The sequence below is a fragment of the Suillus fuscotomentosus genome, assembly GCF_016647785.1.
Source record: "Suillus fuscotomentosus strain FC203 chromosome Unknown F5891scaffold_34, whole genome shotgun sequence".
In the NCBI taxonomy this organism is placed as follows: domain Eukaryota; kingdom Fungi; phylum Basidiomycota; class Agaricomycetes; order Boletales; family Suillaceae; genus Suillus; species Suillus fuscotomentosus.
In genome coordinates, this window is record NW_024539546.1 from 261,349 (window position 1) to 277,816 (window position 16,468).

At 47.8% G+C, this 16,468-nt stretch overlaps 8 protein-coding genes across 8 annotated transcripts; 5 read left to right on the forward strand and 3 right to left on the reverse strand.

Annotated features, from left to right (window-relative positions):
* Window positions 1–792: 792 nt before the first annotated feature.
* F5891DRAFT_419241 (amidase signature domain-containing protein) lies at window positions 793–2,370 on the reverse strand. Its single transcript, XM_041371760.1, has 6 exons — window positions 2,344–2,370; window positions 1,607–1,912; window positions 1,392–1,551; window positions 1,224–1,337; window positions 1,030–1,172; window positions 793–983 (listed from the first exon to the last, which is right to left on the reverse strand). Exons 2-5 carry the CDS (start codon window positions 1,868–1,870, stop codon window positions 1,132–1,134), a joined length of 579 nt encoding a protein of 192 aa, XP_041224762.1. The 5' UTR covers window positions 1,871–1,912; window positions 2,344–2,370; the 3' UTR covers window positions 793–983; window positions 1,030–1,131.
* A 306-nt stretch (window positions 2,371–2,676) lies between these two features.
* Window positions 2,677–3,621, forward strand: F5891DRAFT_1110918 (ribosomal protein S3; the record flags this gene model as incomplete). The annotated part of the gene is made up of 4 exons (XM_041363714.1): window positions 2,677–2,817; window positions 2,872–3,080; window positions 3,136–3,348; window positions 3,396–3,621. 4 exons carry the CDS (start codon window positions 2,677–2,679, stop codon window positions 3,619–3,621), a joined length of 789 nt encoding a protein of 262 aa, XP_041224763.1.
* Window positions 3,622–3,722: 101 nt separating this feature from the next.
* Window positions 3,723–6,684, reverse strand: F5891DRAFT_1234528 (polysaccharide lyase family 8 protein; the record flags this gene model as incomplete). The annotated part of the gene is made up of 12 exons (XM_041369614.1): window positions 3,723–4,736; window positions 4,786–4,869; window positions 4,919–5,084; window positions 5,136–5,179; window positions 5,225–5,242; window positions 5,292–5,424; window positions 5,474–5,541; window positions 5,595–5,876; window positions 5,932–6,134; window positions 6,186–6,298; window positions 6,346–6,498; window positions 6,557–6,684. The coding sequence occupies 12 exons, from the start codon at window positions 6,682–6,684 to the stop codon at window positions 3,723–3,725; spliced, it is 2,406 nt and encodes an 801-aa protein (XP_041224764.1).
* A 307-nt stretch (window positions 6,685–6,991) lies between these two features.
* F5891DRAFT_1040020 (uncharacterized protein) lies at window positions 6,992–8,396 on the reverse strand. The gene is made up of 4 exons (XM_041361982.1): window positions 7,794–8,396; window positions 7,519–7,740; window positions 7,342–7,467; window positions 6,992–7,289 (listed from the first exon to the last, which is right to left on the reverse strand). Exons 1-4 carry the CDS (start codon window positions 8,071–8,073, stop codon window positions 7,210–7,212), a joined length of 708 nt encoding a protein of 235 aa, XP_041224765.1. The 5' UTR covers window positions 8,074–8,396; the 3' UTR covers window positions 6,992–7,209.
* A 42-nt stretch (window positions 8,397–8,438) lies between these two features.
* On the forward strand, window positions 8,439–11,175 carry F5891DRAFT_1279033 (Mpp10 protein). The gene is made up of 6 exons (XM_041370343.1): window positions 8,439–8,690; window positions 8,753–9,490; window positions 9,541–9,930; window positions 9,983–10,488; window positions 10,542–10,829; window positions 10,880–11,175. Exons 1-5 carry the CDS (start codon window positions 8,546–8,548, stop codon window positions 10,821–10,823), a joined length of 2,061 nt encoding a protein of 686 aa, XP_041224766.1. The 5' UTR covers window positions 8,439–8,545; the 3' UTR covers window positions 10,824–10,829; window positions 10,880–11,175.
* Window positions 11,176–11,275: 100 nt separating this feature from the next.
* F5891DRAFT_1147353 (uncharacterized protein) lies at window positions 11,276–12,698 on the forward strand. Its single transcript, XM_041365045.1, has 3 exons — window positions 11,276–11,882; window positions 11,935–12,485; window positions 12,542–12,698. The coding sequence occupies exons 1-3, from the start codon at window positions 11,369–11,371 to the stop codon at window positions 12,557–12,559; spliced, it is 1,083 nt and encodes a 360-aa protein (XP_041224767.1). The 5' UTR covers window positions 11,276–11,368; the 3' UTR covers window positions 12,560–12,698.
* On the forward strand, window positions 12,699–14,837 carry F5891DRAFT_1040025 (uncharacterized protein). Its single transcript, XM_041361983.1, has 10 exons — window positions 12,699–12,912; window positions 12,970–12,995; window positions 13,043–13,209; window positions 13,256–13,598; window positions 13,649–13,702; window positions 13,754–14,076; window positions 14,134–14,146; window positions 14,196–14,345; window positions 14,403–14,504; window positions 14,561–14,837. The coding sequence occupies exons 1-10, from the start codon at window positions 12,875–12,877 to the stop codon at window positions 14,734–14,736; spliced, it is 1,392 nt and encodes a 463-aa protein (XP_041224768.1). The 5' UTR covers window positions 12,699–12,874; the 3' UTR covers window positions 14,737–14,837.
* On the forward strand, window positions 14,838–16,459 carry F5891DRAFT_1040040 (PUA-like domain-containing protein). The gene is made up of 11 exons (XM_041361984.1): window positions 14,838–15,274; window positions 15,325–15,378; window positions 15,433–15,462; window positions 15,520–15,615; window positions 15,665–15,681; window positions 15,729–15,769; window positions 15,816–15,878; window positions 15,928–16,010; window positions 16,067–16,100; window positions 16,150–16,209; window positions 16,265–16,459. The coding sequence occupies exons 1-11, from the start codon at window positions 14,913–14,915 to the stop codon at window positions 16,316–16,318; spliced, it is 894 nt and encodes a 297-aa protein (XP_041224769.1). The 5' UTR covers window positions 14,838–14,912; the 3' UTR covers window positions 16,319–16,459.
* Window positions 16,460–16,468: the final 9 nt, after the last annotated feature.

Genomic DNA, 16,468 nt, shown 5'->3' on the forward strand with positions numbered 1-16,468 from the left:
TCCTTCTCATCGCGAGCATCGAGAGTGGGGTCGACAGTAGTCACAGGGAAAACCGTAGCGGGATAGTCGAGTGCATTCCAAACGGTAGTATAGTTGGTGGACCTGTGCACCGTCTCATTGAAAGTTCGAGACCCCGAAATTACAAAGATACTCACCTATTCTTCCCATGGGGAGGTGCAACATACGGTGCGGCTGGACAAATGATAGCATCGACAGCCCGCCCTGTGCCGGTCTCAGAAGCAGTTGCGTTCCAGTGGTCCATATATTCTTTCCGGATATCCTGACGCAGTTTCTGCACTTGCCAGAGCTGATATGCAGTGATACCACCATTTCGAGGACGGAAGGATGCCGCCGTAGCATCTGCGTGGTCCAGTTCCATCGTTGCAATTATCGGCTCCCCTGTCACAGAGGTTGTGATCATATAAGTCCTCGGCGGAACCGGCATTCCAGATGTCCCGCTGCACGGTGTTAATTAGTCAATAGATTGGTGAAGTAAAAGACATATCTGCTTACCGTAACTTCTCCAAGCAATTTGTGCTTGATGGGTTTCCAGTCAACAACTGCCACTCAATGAGTATAACTCGGCAGGGGAATTAGACGAGAAAAACCTTTGTGCCCAGCCTTCTGGAGAGCCGCTTTGGTCATTTCCAGAGACCTCCTGATAGGTGGGTGGGGAACAACAACGCCGTCATCCCACATGATCGCAAAACACAAATCCTTGCCAGATCCATGGTCCGCGAGTTCGTACTCGTCCTTCATTCCATTTCTTTCGAACCGCAAGAGGGTCCTTGAGCCATGGTTTGGAGTCAACGACAGCTTTCATGAAGACTTTGAGTCCGGATAGACTGTTTGTCATAGGACCGAATACGGAGAGAATCGAGTCTTGGCCCTCAAGTGAGTTGCGGGCACCGCAGTACGGTACACGCCCGTATGACGGCCTCAGGCCGTATATGCCGCAGAATGCAGAGGGAATACGAACAGAGCTGTCGGGAGGTTACTACCAGTGATACTTCCAAAATTTTGTCATACCCTCCGATATCAGAACCGACTCCCAATGGGCTTCCTTTGAGGGCAATCAATGCACCCTCTCCTCCTGACGACCCACCTGAGGTCAGGGAGACGTTGTGTGGGTTAGTTGTCCGACCGAAGACACTGTTGAAGGATTCTGGCCACTAAAATTACTTTGAGCACACGAGTAGGATTCATTTTCAGGGTGCGCTCACCATAAGTGTCTGTGGAATGTTGGTGCGGAACAAATGGCACAGCTCCGCACTCGATCAGAATGTCGACCAACACTGCGTTTTTCTCTGCATACTGCCCAATCCACGAGACATAACCTGAAAACCCAGCGAATCACAACGCGTTAGGTCTAGACCGGGATTGTGACTTACCCATAGTGGTTTCCAGTCCTTTGATACATAGTTGGTCCTTTAGAGAGACGGGCAGTCCGTGAAGGGGACCAACAACCTTCCCGGTCTTCTTCAAGTAATCATCAAGTTCAGCCGCTCGGGCCAATGCGCGATCAATAAAGATTTCCGTCAAGCAGTTGACCTTGGCGGCCAGTTAACGCCACATCATCGAGCAAATGCCTGGCAACTTGGCTTACAAGCTGATGAGCAACAATGGCCCTCTTGGAGAACGCGGTGGTGACGTCTACAGCTGTCCATTCTGCACTTGCAAGTCTCTTCAATAAGACATCCACCGAAGTATTGGTGATCTCAATTTCTCGAGCATTCAAGAGACCACAGGACTCTGGAAAACCAGTCACATCTAAGGTAGAAAGTGGAGGCGGGGTGACAAGCCATTCCTGTGGAATGGACTTGAGCTGCCTCTGTTTCTTCTCTGCGGCTAAAGCAGTCCAATGCGGCATATGGATGGCGTTGGGGACGAGAGTGAACGATGAAGTTCAGACCTAAAAGAACATCTTAGAGTAGATAAGACATACAGGTAGCGGGTAAAGGAATTCCGTGGCTAATCTTAACAGCGAGATAAGACCGTAAGAATGATTGGCTTGAGGGTCAAATGCGTGCACGAAAGAGAAGATCTGGTCATGTGGATTCATCATATAACTATGTACAGAGACAATCGATCAAAACGTGTATGGTTCTGTCAAATAATGAAGGCCCGGCCTAACGGAAGAATCGTCAGCTGAAAGCTCAACTAAAAACAAAACAAAAGAATCATGATCAGAAAGTCATTGATGTCAGTGATACACGTCCGCCGTGTTATGGGCTCGCGTGCATCAAGTCGACTAAGAGGTGCCAGTGGTGGTTGATATACAACGCTCGTCATTGAATTGAAAGCCTTATGTGAAGGGGTAAGAAACATGGAAATATTACTCACCGCCAGCTGTACGCTGTCCCAGGCAGGAGCGTTTAAAAATTGAAGTTGTATTTTCAGCACAATTTATCAAATGGGCTTTAGGCGGCGATTAAATATTATTCGGCAAGCAGTACCCGCCGCAACGTGCAGCGCGACAACACGTACGGCGTCGAAGGCTAAATTTCATCAAGGTTCGTCCAATTTCTTGCAGTCAATGTGTCCATAGCCTGTTTGCGTGGTATCGCAGAAGATCGGAGCCGGCAATGGCATTGATGGGATGGATGACAATTCTGGGATTTGGATGATGACAGTGTCTTATCTATCCGTCTTTGCAGACATTCCCCCATCCCCAATATGTCCGCTCAAATCAGCAAAAAGCGCAAGTTCGTAGCTGACGGTGTATTCCGTGCTGAACTCAACGAATTCTTCACTCGCGAACTCGCTGAGGAGGGTTACTCTGGATGTGATGTCCGTGTCACCCACGCCCGCACCGAGGTACGCTAGTGTGCGCTGAACAGCCTTGCCATCTTGCAAATGCATTACTTTCAGATTATCATCCGTGCCACACACACCCAGGAGGTCCTTGGTGAGAAGGGCCGTCGCATCAGGGAGTTGACTGCACTCGTCCAGAAGCGTTTCAAGTTCCCCGAAAACTCTCTTGAGCTTTACGCCGAGAAAGTGCAATACCGCGGTCTTTCCGCTATTGCTCAATGTGAGAGCTTGAGATACAAGCTCCTTGGTGGTCTTGCTGTCCGCAGGTCCGTGTTTCTACCAATCACAATGCGTCGTTTCTGATCATGTCCATGTCTCCAGGGCATGCTATGGTGTCCTTCGCTTCGTCATGGAATCTGGTGCAAAGGGTTGCGAGGTGGTTGTCTCCGGCAAGCTTCGTGCTGCTCGTGCCAAGTCGATGAAGTTCACCGATGGATTCATGATCCACTCCGGTCAGCCCTCGCGAGACTTCGTTGACTATGCTGTGAGACACGTTCTGCTTCGCCAGGGTGTCCTTGGTATCAAGGTTAAAATGTAAGCTGATCGATGTATTTGAGGACATATGGCTCATCATACAACAGCATGAAGGGCTATGACCCCGAAGGCCAATTGGGCCCTCGCAAGCCCCTTCCCGACTCTGTCCAGATTCTCGAGCCTCCTCTCGACAAAATTGTCTCGGAACCTTCTTCAGAGTCAAGAGAACCTGCCGTTGTTTCCGCTCCACCCCCAGCTGCAGAGGAACCGGTTGCGTATGCACAGGAGCCAGCCTACCAGCAGGAGGCATATGGCGAGCAGCCTGCATTCTGATCTTGTCTTTGTTTATATCTCATCCACAAAATATGTACTTGATCGTTGCAACGCATTAGGATTTGCATAGTACTGTAAGATCCCATCTGATGAACGATGTGCTACTTCCCTAATACGTGGGTCACGCTGCTTCCTGCCGAACCGCTGCTAGGTAGTGTGAAATGTATAATAAGGGTGTTCTGAAGACACCACCCTTTCGGTTTAACTCCATCTCCAGCGGTCATTTCTATAGTGAGTTCAGAGAGTGTCTGCGATGGATCCGAGACTGTCACATTGCCAGATTCTACCCGATAAAGAATGGCGGCGTTTGCACTGGCTGTGACGGTGATCGGTGCGTAGCCATCCAGCTGGAAGGTGAAGGAACCTCCAGAGGGGCTCCAAAGTACTGCTGTTACTGTTCGATGGACTTTATCGAGCAACGCACTAATACTTGCGCTATTCTCAATTTCTTGCAACCGGGTGGCCGCCCGCTTGAGCATGAAGGTGCCATAATCAACCGCAGGATAAGATGTATAGGAGACGGGGGCGGATAGATTGTTATGATAGAGCCATGCGGCGAAGAGTTCGACCGTCTCGGGAGGCTGCGTGGAGCTTCCAATGTTTGACCAGGCACCCGTGCGGTTACCCCATTCAACGGAGAGTCCATATGTCCCATTGGCAGCTGGAAACTCATAACCAACTTGGCCATGCCACATGGTTTGTGGATTTGTGTAGTTGCCACCAAAAGTCCCTGCTCCATTGACCCAAACACCGCCTCCAAAGCGTCGTTGGTCAAGAACTGAAAACACGGGGGCTGCAGTGACAGACGAAATGTTGGCAATCATGACATGTTGAATGTCGGTCTCCAGGAAAAACCATGTCTTTTGCCAGGATATCGAACCACTCTCAGGGTTGATGTAGCGCATTGCTGCGGCGCCAATTTGACCATCCGTGACGCCACCGACAAAAGCTTCTTGACCGGTATATGAAGTATGGTTACAATCGAGTACTGTAGCGTTATAGTCCACGGTAATTCCAGGGATAAGGTTCCAGTCCCAGGCGGCAGCGATGTCTTCATATTCATTGCCTTGAAGGTAAGTGTAAACAGTACCATCAGAGAGGTGGAAGCCCCAAGGCTGATATGTCGTTAGTGCTGCTTACACGGCGTAGGAGGCGACACCATACATTTTGAGAGTTGAGACATTCTGTGTTGACTGTCCTATTGGAGTACATTCTCAATGTGGTCACATAACCTGGACCGCGAGTTACCTAGGGGCGCGGGTCAACGGATGGGGCGGACAAAAAAAAAAGAACTCGCCATGTAGTCATTTGCGAAAAACATACGATTCCCGTGGAGCTCACCCACATTTGCATCGGTTGCGTTGGCAGATACAGTCAGAGAAAACTCAAGGAGAACGGTAGAGTTCCATTCCTCTCCGAGTTGCTGAACTTCTGAAATATTCATATTGATGCTACCGGTAGCCCTAAAACAGCGTTAACAAGAACATAGCCAGCAAGCGTCATGATAGCCTCACTGCTCGTCAATCACCGGGAAACTGATAAAACGACCCAAGACGCTCTAGGCAGCGTCAGAAAACATTGAACCGCAGGAACCCTAACTCACAAAATCCCAATGCGATACCTGCAAGATGATCGATCATAGGTAATATGACAGTAAACTGTTGACAAACATTGGTCTGAACGTTGCGGAAAATCATCCACCGATTTCCGTCGAATAGAGTTTCAAGTGCAGTTCTGGAAGTTGCGTTAGCGGCAAATTGCGTTCCTGCAGCCTCAGTTTCCAAATCAAGAACATCATTCGAGCTGGCGCGATTCAGATGGAGACTTCTTTCAAAATACAGGGATGACATACAAGTCTTTCCCATAATTGCCGTTATAGATGATCCCAAGGTGTTGACCGAAAGATCCGTCGGGACGAATCTGTTTGACAACTGACTATTAGTTCGCCAACTTCAGGACAATGATGGGCTTACCCCATCAGATCCAACAGGCTGTTCGATAACCACAGTCTCATGGATTCTCGTGAAGGCATCTACGATCATGGAGATATTGACAACCAGAAGACCTTCATCGATGCCAATTTTCGCAAGGTCTAATGCATTCGAACCAGTAATATAACCTATACCATTGACATAGTGGTCGAACGTGCCATATGCACGGAGGGTGATGTGAGTACAATTGCCAAGCTGAGTAGGTGTTAATGTGTTATTCAGCAGGAGGCAGGATTGTGACACAAATTCAGGGATTAAGATAACCTAAACCAGGTGTCAGAAGAAATTGATACGATTAAAGAAATAGCTGCGATCCTACATTGGAGAACCAGTTGGTGTTCCAAAATCCCGGCGTGCCACAGGGGCAGGTTGGAGTGCCTCCATAATCTAGACATGCAGGGTTGGTAAAATCATTAGCGAACCAATAGTCCATGGCAAGCGATATGGCGGCCAAGGTCTTCGAATCATTGACGTATTGCTGCCCCCCGCTAAGACCGCCATGCCAAGCAGCAGCCATGGTACCTGTCAAGAGCAAGTCAATGTGTCAATTCGTGGGCCAATGTAAATCCTCACTGATGCGTTGCCAGTGCAATTGAGCAGGCCAGTTGGACCTTACTGCATCACATCCGGAAGTGTAATCCACTTCAGAACTAGGCCACCGACCATTGGCTCCCAGGTCTGCAATCCTGCAATGTGATTGTAACCAGGTGTTACATACAAAATAACGACTAACCAGGATGTGATATTCTCAGGGCTCAGAGTGATTTCCTCTGTAATTGTTACCAGCCTGCGCTGATGAATGGTGTTGATGTCCTGCGTGATAGTGGTGCCCGCAGCCAGCGTGGGAGATGATACGGGTGGTGTGCTAGTACTGGGCGCAACTGAGCTGTTGAAAGAGGAGTTGAATATGTACGGTCAGCAACGTATATTGGGCTCAACCGTACCTCGGAAACCCGTCATATCGACCTCTATTGTGGTGAGCGGCAGCAATGTTGATATGGTCTGGAATGTGAAGGTCGGTCGCATAACTGCAGACCACACGAAACAGTAATATTAAAAGAAACGTGAGCATGAGCCCGACAATACTACCCAGCTGCAGGAAAAATTCGAGTTGGTTGACTCAGTGGGATTCGAGAAGAAGTCCCCATTCTTTATATGGTCTGGGCCAGTGTAACGCGGAGACTAGAAGCAATCATCGGATCAAATGTTAGAATCGTGACGGCGCCGGCGACAGCCCCGGACTCGCTTATTCCTAGATTGGACATTAGTCTTTTTTTTATGATTCATTTTGCATTTGCAAATGAATCGCATACTGACCTTGGACGTGACAGAACAGATAGGTTCTTTCATCTTGAACATCCATCGATGCACTCAATGAATGAATCTTGCGAAAGATGCATATCAAATTTGATTCCCTCTGATAGATTAACTAGTACATGATATACCTCACCTACTAGATGAGTTCACCAAGGGCACGGGTAGCAACTTCCATTATGGATACAGCAATAGCGAACAACTATGGATAAGTATACATCTTGGATAGAGCACGGAAAGGAAGACTTCTATGTCCATGTAAAGGTAATAAACTTCTTCATCATCACTTCGTAGCAAGAACGTGAAACTTAGCCAATGAAACAACGACAGGAATGGCAAAGAATGCATAAGCCACCCAAATCACTACCAGACTTGATTAGAACTGAACTTGAGAATCGAATGTACAGTCACTCACTCGTGAATGCGTTGCCAATAGTGGCAATCAGTTGGGGACCATTGCTTCCTTGACCCTGGATACTTTGATTGAAGTCATCGGCGGCCTTCCCAAACCACATAAAAATGATGAGAGTAGATCCGAGACCTAAAGCCCCAGATCAGCCCCAGCAATGTGTACTTCGAAATAGATGCATACCAATCAAGAACGCAAAAATCCCAATCCATGCGGAGACTCGCTGCACCATGGGTTTTTCCCAAACAGCACCAGCTTTACCCATCAAGTGACGGAATGATATTGCCGTGAACATGACGAAGAAAGTCACGGAGAATACAAGGGAGATTGCGATGAAAGTTGGTGCACCTGCAGGTGGGGCCGATATGACGGAACTGGGGGTGTTAGATGTAAACACCGAAGTGTCTTAATTTCATGTGAGCATGACTGATATTGGCAACTAGATAGCTTTAACTTACTATAGATGGGAGATATGGAAGATGGCATACACGTCAGACCAGCTTCGTTGTTTGGTCGAGAGCACGATCCTAGAGGTCCAAGGAAAATGCTGGGACCATCCACTGCTTTGGTAGATCCGGGCTGCGTCAAGGTAGAGGAAGGTGTCACTGTAAGCAATGCGACTTGGCTATGTAACATGACAGTCGGGGCAAGGTACGAAAACAACGAGAGTAGGAGTGCCGTGAGCATGAGCACAGGGGTGAAGTACAGGATGGTGCCTTTTGAAATGTCGGCTAGCATGGTTGAAGCAGTTGCGTAAAAGTATTGAGCTGAAAAAAATGAATGTAGCGAGAGCCTGCTCGAATGTCGCGGGACCGTGCGCGATAGAAACTAGGTGGACCGATGAGAGAAGGGGATTGAAACGTACTTTCCATAGTTTGGGATCGATCTTATGTACCGTAGCACGTATCATACGTCGATTCGGTAGCCTGTAGGACAAAGTGCAAGAACAAAGAAATCGCGCTCAGTGCAACGCAATTATAAATTGTTGCCTAGGCATTTGCCTTTTGTTATGTGACTCGGATATAGAGCGAGGAATGGAAGCCCATCGTCGAAAGGTCGAGACCGAATATCGTTCGCATATGGAGAAATCATCCGGTCGTATTCGTGCGTCTATCGAACAAATAATCACAAATAGACGGCGTCTGTCAGAAACTCAGAAATTTCACCGATCGCACAAGTCCAGTGCAGACCTGGTCTGCTGGTGCATGCAATGGAAATCGAATCACAGGTCATTCTGCCGAGAGAGCTCGATGATCTCTCGTCTTTCATTCAAGAAAAGCCCGAATCATTGGCAACTGCCACTGCTGAGCTACAAGCCATAGCTCTCCGCGCAACCAAATTCATATTCGATCTTGGTGAGCAGACCAAACCCAATTCAATATCCGCACATGATGCAGCCGGGCTGAGTAGTTCATAGCTTTGCGGTCGGAACCTGCATCTCTGCCTCATATTGAGAACCTTCTGTCTTCACTCAAACAGTCTCAAGCACCACAGACGAGATCACAGACTCGCGCTAATGCCAAACGGAAGAGGAGTCCAAGTCCTGTACTGGAATTCCCGAAGAAGGTCACTATAAAAAATACACCACTGCCCTCACTTTTTATCGAGGATATGAATGAAGATCAAATTTGGCAGCAGCTGGACCTTAGGGCTGCACCTCTTTGCAGTAATCTTCTGCTGCTAGAGGGCGAGACTGAAGATGACATGGAATTACCAGACGGGATGTATGACGATCAGGAGGACGAGGAAGGTGACGAGGTATTAGAAGAAAGCGAAGATTCTGAAGAAATAGAGCACACGGACGATTCTGAAGAAGACACTGGTGGGTCAGAAGAAATGACTGACCTTCGCGAGGAGCTGTCCGAAGACGAGGAGGACGATTCAGATCATCATCCATCTCTTCTTGACGTCGTCAAAGTAAAACCCTCTGTAAAACGTGCAGTCGCAAAGAGACCCAAATCAGACCTTGACGACGATTTCTTCAGTCTGGACGCATTCAATCGTGAAACGGAAGAGGCCGAAGCAACTGCTGTTTCCCGTGGTCAACTACGACGAGAATCGGATGACGATGACGATGAAGGTGACAGTATTGATCTCTTCAGGCCAATAGATGACGTCTATGACTCTAATGACAATGCTTCGGAAGACGGCGCAGGTATGCAATCTTGTACTCTTTTTGTCACGCGTAACTCACATAACACGCAGAACCGCTCTACCAAGATTTCTTCGATGCTCCCAGGGGCTCTGGCTCGAAAGCTATTACGAATACTTCTTCCTCGAAGGAAGTGCGATTTAGTGAGCAGGTCAGAGTGAAGAGTATCAAGGCAAAGGGCAAGGGCCTACCGGTGGCTAGTTTGATGGAGGACGACGATTCCGACGACGAGAGCGGACGGAACATGTACTTAGAAGATCTGGACGAGGTCATGATGGACGCTGAGGTCGAGGAGTCATTTGTAGACGAAGATGAAGATGGAGACGAAGACGAAGACGGAGACGAAGATGAAGATGAAGACGACGATGAAGACGACGAAGGTCGCGCTACCATTGAAAGACTGAAGGACGACTTATTTGCGGAGGAGGATGAACCAGATTCCAGTAAGGCCAGTCATATTCTTGTTGGTATCATTTATTTACAACCTGGCTGCAGATATGACCACTTATGAAAAACGTATGGCAGCACTCCAAGCACAGATCAAGGAGCTCGAGGCGGAGAATGTTGCTAAGAAGGACTGGGTATTGATGGGGGAGGCCACGTCGAGATCTCGACCTCAAGATTCTTTGCTGCAAGAAGATTTAGAGTTTGAACGAACGATGAAAGCGGTGCCCGTCATCACTGAAATTGTGGTTCAAGGTCTGGAAGAGCGAATAAAAGCTCGCATAAAGGATGGCCGATTCGACGATGTCGTGCGGATTCGCGCTATCGACGATAAACCTTTCCTTCCGTCACGATTCTTTGAGCTCCAGGACACCAAATCTTCCCAGTCACTTGCTCAAATCTACGAGGATGAGTACGTCGTCGCACAGAACGGCGGTACGGGAGGTGACGACAGAGACGGTCGGCTCAAGAAGGAGCACGACGAAATTACAAAACTTTGGGATAGCATATGTAGCAAGCTAGATGCACTTTGCAACGCGCATTACACTCCAAAAACGGTACGTATTTTGGACCCTACCATTATGTAGATATGACGCTGAAATTCCGACAGCCGAAAGCTACTATATCGACAGTCTCCAACGTTTCCGCAGCTACTTTAGAATCAGCACTTCCTACTAACAAAACCGTGTCTTCTATGCTTGCTCCAGAAGAGGTTTTCAAAACAGCATCTTCTGATCTCCGCGCCCGTAGCGAACTTACACCCGCAGAAAAGCGAACACTACGTGCGAAAGAAAGAAAGGCAAGGAGGAAGACGCGAGATGCCCTTGACAAGAGCGTTCACAAGTATGCCAAAACGAAATCAGGGAAAACCTCCTCCAAAAAAACGAGTTAATTTTTGGTATGTTCATTGAAATCATATAAGACTAGTTTTCCTAACCCCGGTCGCAGATTACTTCAGATTTCCGGTCAATTTTCAAGGTGTTTTCTTTGAAATTAAACTGGATCCTATTTTACTTCCGGGAGAGCCCAAGCAAAATACACGAACATCGATTATTTTATTGGCATATTTGCACAGTACTACATACGCACGCATATACAAAAACAACTCATCGGGTGGGGAGATGAAAGATCATTCATTCATGTGCAATAGATCGGTACTTGTGGCGCCGACATGTTCTTCGTCGCGTTGATGAATAATGTCGAAAGCAAGAAACATACCTGACTGTTAGAAATCCACATCCAATGACAAACTTGAATTGCGTCTGAAGAAGAGAGGCCATTAGCGGGACCTCCCGGACCGGCAATTTATATTATTAGTTTACGGTTTGGTTACGGTTTGGTCAAGGCGATAGTGACTTGTTCACCTGTGCAGCAGTGCTCGACCTCTGATTCCCTTCCTCATCCGAGTCCACCAATATTATCCTCGCATTTCAAGGAATGTCGTTCTTCAAGCGTAAGGAGAAAAATTTGATTCCTCCCGTCCAGTCAGCAGTTTCCACATCAGATGGTTCGCGAGGTCCATCTCGAAGCACGTCTTCCCTCCCTAGTTACAAGTCCACCGCCAGTACCTACGTTGCCAGCCGCGATGGGCCAGATCCTTATAATGCCATGAGCACCAGGACTCAGTCACAGAATTCGTACGACAACTATGATACTTATAGTGCCACTGCGGGTAAAACTCCTGATGTCGAGGGAGATCGGAACCGCAATGAATTGTTCGCTGGATTCAAACCTCAGGGGAAGACAGGTTCTGGTCGATACTTCGATGGCCCCGCGCTAGGCAAAGAACCCTCTCCTGGGGAGGAGAATGATGAGGATGTAGAAGGCATCAAACAGCAAACCAGATTCATGAAGCAAGAGAGCGTCAACTCTACCAGGAATGCACTGAGGCTTGCTCGGGAAGCGGAAGAGACTGCGGGGAACACCATCGGAAGGCTCGGGGATCAATCTGGTGAGATCCGGCTGAAGTCGTAGTTTCATTCTCATTGATCGTTTCGCGACAGAGAAACTCGCTAACACTGAGCGTCATCTTGATGTTTCAAAGGGTCACACCTTGCGCGCCGAAGATCAGATCGGTGAACTGAAGCAGCTCAATCGGTCAATCTTCCGCCCTGTCATTACTTGGAACAAGGATGCAAAACGCGCCGCTCAGGAAGACAAACTTCAGCAGCGGTATGAAGATGAAAGGCTAGATCGCGAGAAGGCTATGCAAGACATCAGAGATACCCAGAACCGCTTGGGACGTGCTACTACATATGGCCGTCAAGATGAAGAAAGCTTAACATCTGGAGGGTCAGGTAGATTCCGCACTGAGGAACAGCTGGCCACAAGAAAGGAGCAGCGGAAGAGATATCAGTTTGAGGGGGGTGCCTCTGATGACGAGATGGAAGATGAATTGGACGACAACTTGAATGAGATCTCGGCTATCACCAAAAACCTGAAGGCACTGGGTACTGCTATGGGACAGGAGCTCGATCAGCAAAACTCGAGACTTGTTACCATCGAACAAAAGACGACTACCTTGGACAACAACGTGTTCAGGAACACTGAAAGGGTGCGCTGCCATGTTTTCCACGTCACAATATCATTTGTCTGATTTCCGAACAATAGCTCAAACGCATCAAATAGAATGGCTCTTTCTGTTGGGAACAAGATGCTGTCTCTTCTGTATTTAATTCATGGACATTTTTCGTAAATGCTGTAGCGGACCCTATACCTTGTACACGTTATATATTGAGACGCCACCAGGCTGACATTTACATAAAGCCTGAGTGAGGAGGGATTTTGATGCTCCGCCTCTTACGTCGTCTGACCTGCAGGCCTGTTCCTTGGCATAATATTCGGAACTTGCTTTGCGCATCTCTCATGCTGCGCAGCATCTTGCACTGGACTTCTTAGGACAATTGACGAAAAAAGGTAGTCAGCATTCCCAGAGCCAGCGCTATGGAAGAATGCGCGACCTTAAATGACCTTCAGACATGGTGAGAGCCTCCACTTCTGCTGTCACAGAAACCTATTTATGCTAATTTCGTGCCAAGGGAGCGCCTGGTCGAAGAACAGTCAAGTACGTGGCATCTTATTACATGGCAGAGAAGACTAATATCTCAAAAGGCCTCTTTCGTCTTACACTCACTGACAATCAAACGCTACGCATTCGGGTCGACGAACTGGAACGAGAACTATCGGTGTGGAAGCTGGCTTTCAAGGCTGCCGAAGATGAAAAATGCAATCTACAAAAACAAATGCTCAAGTTAGAGAAAAACATTGGCTCGTTAAGGGTTGGTCATCTAATATGTGTTCTTCAATACTTGATGTCGTATGCAGGATGATAACCCGCTTCTCCTCTGCCTCATTGACGGCGATGGCAACATTTTCTCCCAAGACTTACTTGCGTCAGGCCATACAGGAGGCCGGCAAGCAGCTATGCTGCTAACCAAAGGGTTAACAGACTATATGGTCGATGTCGATGCTGGATCTTCCGGGCGTGGACAAGTTTGGCTGACTGTGTACTGCAATAAAACCGGCTTGATGGACACGCTGGTGAACAACGGTATATGCAGTGCTTCAGAATTTGAAGCATTTGTGCTGGGTTTCAACTCAGCTTCGCCGTTATTCTCTATCGTGGATGTGGGTGGGGGAAAAGAAGCAGCAGATGCGAAGATTAAAGGTGATGTGATGAAGTTTGTTTTCGTATGATTTCTTCTAACTTCCTGGTAGAATGTCTTCGTGTTTTCACCCGCTTTCCCCAGACTTCACGTGTATTCTTCGGAGGTGAATTTTCAAAGCAAGTTCTTGTTCAGCTTATGCTGACCTGATTCCAAGGTGGGCACGATAATGGATACACTTCGACATTAAGTACCCTTGAAAACGAGGGCCTGCTGGAAAAAATTGTCTTACTCCGTGGATACAAGACTCTCGCCGCTGAGCTTCAACCCTTCGATTTGCCCCACCTCGATATTGGAGGTGTCTTCATGACAAAGAAACTTCCGTCGTCTTATACACACAGGAGGTCGACACCTCCAACAGGGTTCGCTCCCCAAGAACATGACAGACAGAAGATAAACCCCAAAAATTTCCTCGTTGGAACGCAGAGTCCAGTCATTTCTATGAACACATCCTTCTGCAGATATCTTGATCCTTCTCTGGTAGGGTCTTGTTGCTTACACCATTCCGTGTTAATAACGATTGTTTGCTGTGACCAGCCACTCAACAAGCGTAGGTCGTTCATCATTGTTCATCGGGCATGATGTCGATCTTTTTACAGAAACTCCACGACCTTGCACATTTTTCTATCTGTCCGTGTGTAAGCAAGGTGATAAGTGCACCTATGGCCACGATTACTTTCTTACAGCAGACAATTACGCCGAGCTTCGTGCCAATGCGAAGAAATCACCTTGCCCCGTCTTTAATAAGAGTGCGTCACGTGTGGTTGTTCTTCATGGATGGCAACCTCAGTCTTCTGCACATCCAGACCAACTTTGTCCCTTTGGCGAAAGTTGCCCTTCTGGACACTACTGCCCCAGAGGGTCTAAATGTGGCTACAGGAAACAAGGCAAATGCAAATTCATCGGGAGTGAGCTCTTCGTGTCATTCATCAATTACGCTATTGACGCAATGTATGCTATGTAGGAGAGATGCATATTCCGCTGAATGAACGCATAAGCATCAGTGGACGACCTCCATCTAGAGCCCAGAGCAGCAACGTCAGCGGGCAGACAGATGGAACTCCGACTCCTCCGATGAGCCCAGTTGACCTCGGCAATTTCGCCACCATATCACCCTTTGTGCCACAAGGCACTAGGTGATCCATATGTAGATTACTAGATCCCGCTACGCTGAATTGTAGTATGTCTATAAATCTAATACTATTACATGTTGCTTAGCTATAGCATGAAACGCGGTCACGTGAGGGACACGATTTTATTTTAACTTGCAATGAGCGTATTCGCTCCCGCCCGCTTTCACTGTTCAACTAACCACTATGTCCTATGCAAAAGAGCGAGAGCAGAACATTGCGCGCAACAAGGCTCTCCTTGATGGCCTGGGTATCGCTCCCCTCAAACCAAAAATCGAACCGAAAGAGAATTTAAGGAAGAAAGTGGCAGCCAAGAAACGGAAGTCCCCCTCGCCCGAAAGCGACGAACTCGAGGAACCGCCCAAGAAAGCTTCTCGTTTAGCAGATGATAGTAATGAACCAGGGCGCGCGCGAAGAAGCTCTCGTCTTGCTGGTAAAACAGTCGATTACAAGCAGGAACAAGACCGCGGGGTCCCGGAACTGATCACAATCAAACGGGTTCAAAAGGTCAAAGTTGGCCAGCTAAAATCAAAGAGAACATATGACCCGTCAGTAGCCCTGTTCCCTTTCTTCAAGCTAACTGTGTAATTTTGCGTAGTCATAGGTACGGTCACATACCCGATGTAGAGGTGGGGACCTGGTGGGCAACAAGGTGAGGATGACTTGGTAATCTTTGCCACGAATATCGGCTCACTTGGTGTACTAGAGAAGATTGTTCAACCGCGTCTGTCCATGCGTAAGATTTTCCCCCCTCCTTTTCGAATGGGCACCCTCGAGTTAATCAATCTTATAGCCCTTGGGTCTCAGGTATTGCACCAGGTCCAAATGGTGCATACTCGATCGCACTTTCAGGAGGATATGATGATGATGTAGACGATGGATACGCATTGTGAGTCACGATATAAGCGTGCAAGAAACAACGACTCACAGCGATCCAGTACATTCACTGGTTCTGGTACGTGTGTTGTGGTAGAGCAACGGAGATGTCCTCACTTTTCTTAGGCGGTAGGGATTTGAAGGGAACAAAGACAGCACCCAAGAATGTAAGTACAATCACCAATTATTTCGATCAGGCTAATCTTCGAAAAGCTTCGAACGGCTCCTCAAAGCAGTGATCAGACTTTCGAGGATAGAAACAACGCAGCCCTCCAGGTAAATAGGGAAGGTGGCGCTTGATTTCTATTTGATGCATTCTTTACAGAAATCTGTTGACACTCAGAAACCTGTCCGTGTGATCCGGGGCTTCAAAGGGAAGGCCAGATCAAAGTACGCGCCGTCAGAGGGGTCTGTTTTCATTTATATCTCGCCAACTTCTTCGTTAATTGCCACCTTGTTCATAGGTATCGCTATGATGGCCTGTATCTTGTCAAAAAAGTGTGTCGCTTGGTCGATAGCCACTGTTTCCTTATCACTAATGTCGTAGGCGTGGATTGCAAAAGGGCTCAATAAGGGGGGTTTCCTCGTATGCAAGTTTGCGTTCGTCGTAAGTATTCTGCATTTCCGGTTATCAGTCCACACCTAATAGCGGTTCACACTAGCGAATGCCAGGACAAGAGGCTATCCCTGTGAACGACGGCGGTGATGATGAATAAATATACCCCAACCATCTAATGACCGTATCGTGCTCACTTCTGATCTAGATAAACCATATTGTACTTACTACCTCCTGCATCATCTCCTAGTATTACCTCGAGCATTTGCTAATGCTGAATTGATTAAAAAAATAAAGTCGGTTCCTGAGG

Bases quoted from the DNA above. Each gene is read 5' to 3' on its own strand.
- F5891DRAFT_419241 (XM_041371760.1), bottom strand. From the start codon at position 1,870: ATGCCGCATTGGACTGCTTTAGCCGCAGAGAAGAAACAGAGGCAGCTC. The intron at 1,552-1,606 runs GTAAGCCAAGTT...CTGGCCGCCAAG, and splicing joins CCATTGTTGCTCATCAGCTT to GTCAACTGCTTGACGGAAAT. The intron at 1,338-1,391 runs GTAAGTCACAAT...CTGGGTTTTCAG, and splicing joins AGGACTGGAAACCACTATGG to GTTATGTCTCGTGGATTGGG.
- F5891DRAFT_1040020 (XM_041361982.1), bottom strand. From the start codon at position 8,073: ATGCTAGCCGACATTTCAAAAGGCACCATCCTGTACTTCACCCCTGTG. The intron at 7,468-7,518 runs GTATGCATCTAT...CTGGGGCTTTAG, and splicing joins GATTTTTGCGTTCTTGATTG to GTCTCGGATCTACTCTCATC. The intron at 7,290-7,341 runs GTGAGTGACTGT...CAAGTCTGGTAG, and splicing joins TATTGGCAACGCATTCACGA to TGATTTGGGTGGCTTATGCA.
- F5891DRAFT_1279033 (XM_041370343.1), top strand. From the start codon at position 8,546: ATGGAAATCGAATCACAGGTCATTCTGCCGAGAGAGCTCGATGATCTC. The intron at 9,931-9,982 runs GTAAGGCCAGTC...ACCTGGCTGCAG, and splicing joins GGAGGATGAACCAGATTCCA to ATATGACCACTTATGAAAAA. The intron at 10,489-10,541 runs GTACGTATTTTG...AAATTCCGACAG, and splicing joins CGCATTACACTCCAAAAACG to CCGAAAGCTACTATATCGAC.
- F5891DRAFT_1147353 (XM_041365045.1), top strand. From the start codon at position 11,369: ATGTCGTTCTTCAAGCGTAAGGAGAAAAATTTGATTCCTCCCGTCCAG. The intron at 11,883-11,934 runs GTGAGATCCGGC...GTTTCGCGACAG, and splicing joins AAGGCTCGGGGATCAATCTG to AGAAACTCGCTAACACTGAG.
- F5891DRAFT_1040025 (XM_041361983.1), top strand. From the start codon at position 12,875: ATGGAAGAATGCGCGACCTTAAATGACCTTCAGACATG. The intron at 13,599-13,648 runs GTGATGTGATGA...ACTTCCTGGTAG, and splicing joins AGCAGATGCGAAGATTAAAG to AATGTCTTCGTGTTTTCACC. The intron at 14,505-14,560 runs GTGAGCTCTTCG...TATGCTATGTAG, and splicing joins CAAATGCAAATTCATCGGGA to GAGAGATGCATATTCCGCTG.
- F5891DRAFT_1040040 (XM_041361984.1), top strand. From the start codon at position 14,913: ATGTCCTATGCAAAAGAGCGAGAGCAGAACATTGCGCGCAACAAGGCT. The intron at 15,463-15,519 runs GTAAGATTTTCC...TCAATCTTATAG, and splicing joins TCAACCGCGTCTGTCCATGC to CCCTTGGGTCTCAGGTATTG. The intron at 15,879-15,927 runs GTAAATAGGGAA...CATTCTTTACAG, and splicing joins GAAACAACGCAGCCCTCCAG to AAATCTGTTGACACTCAGAA.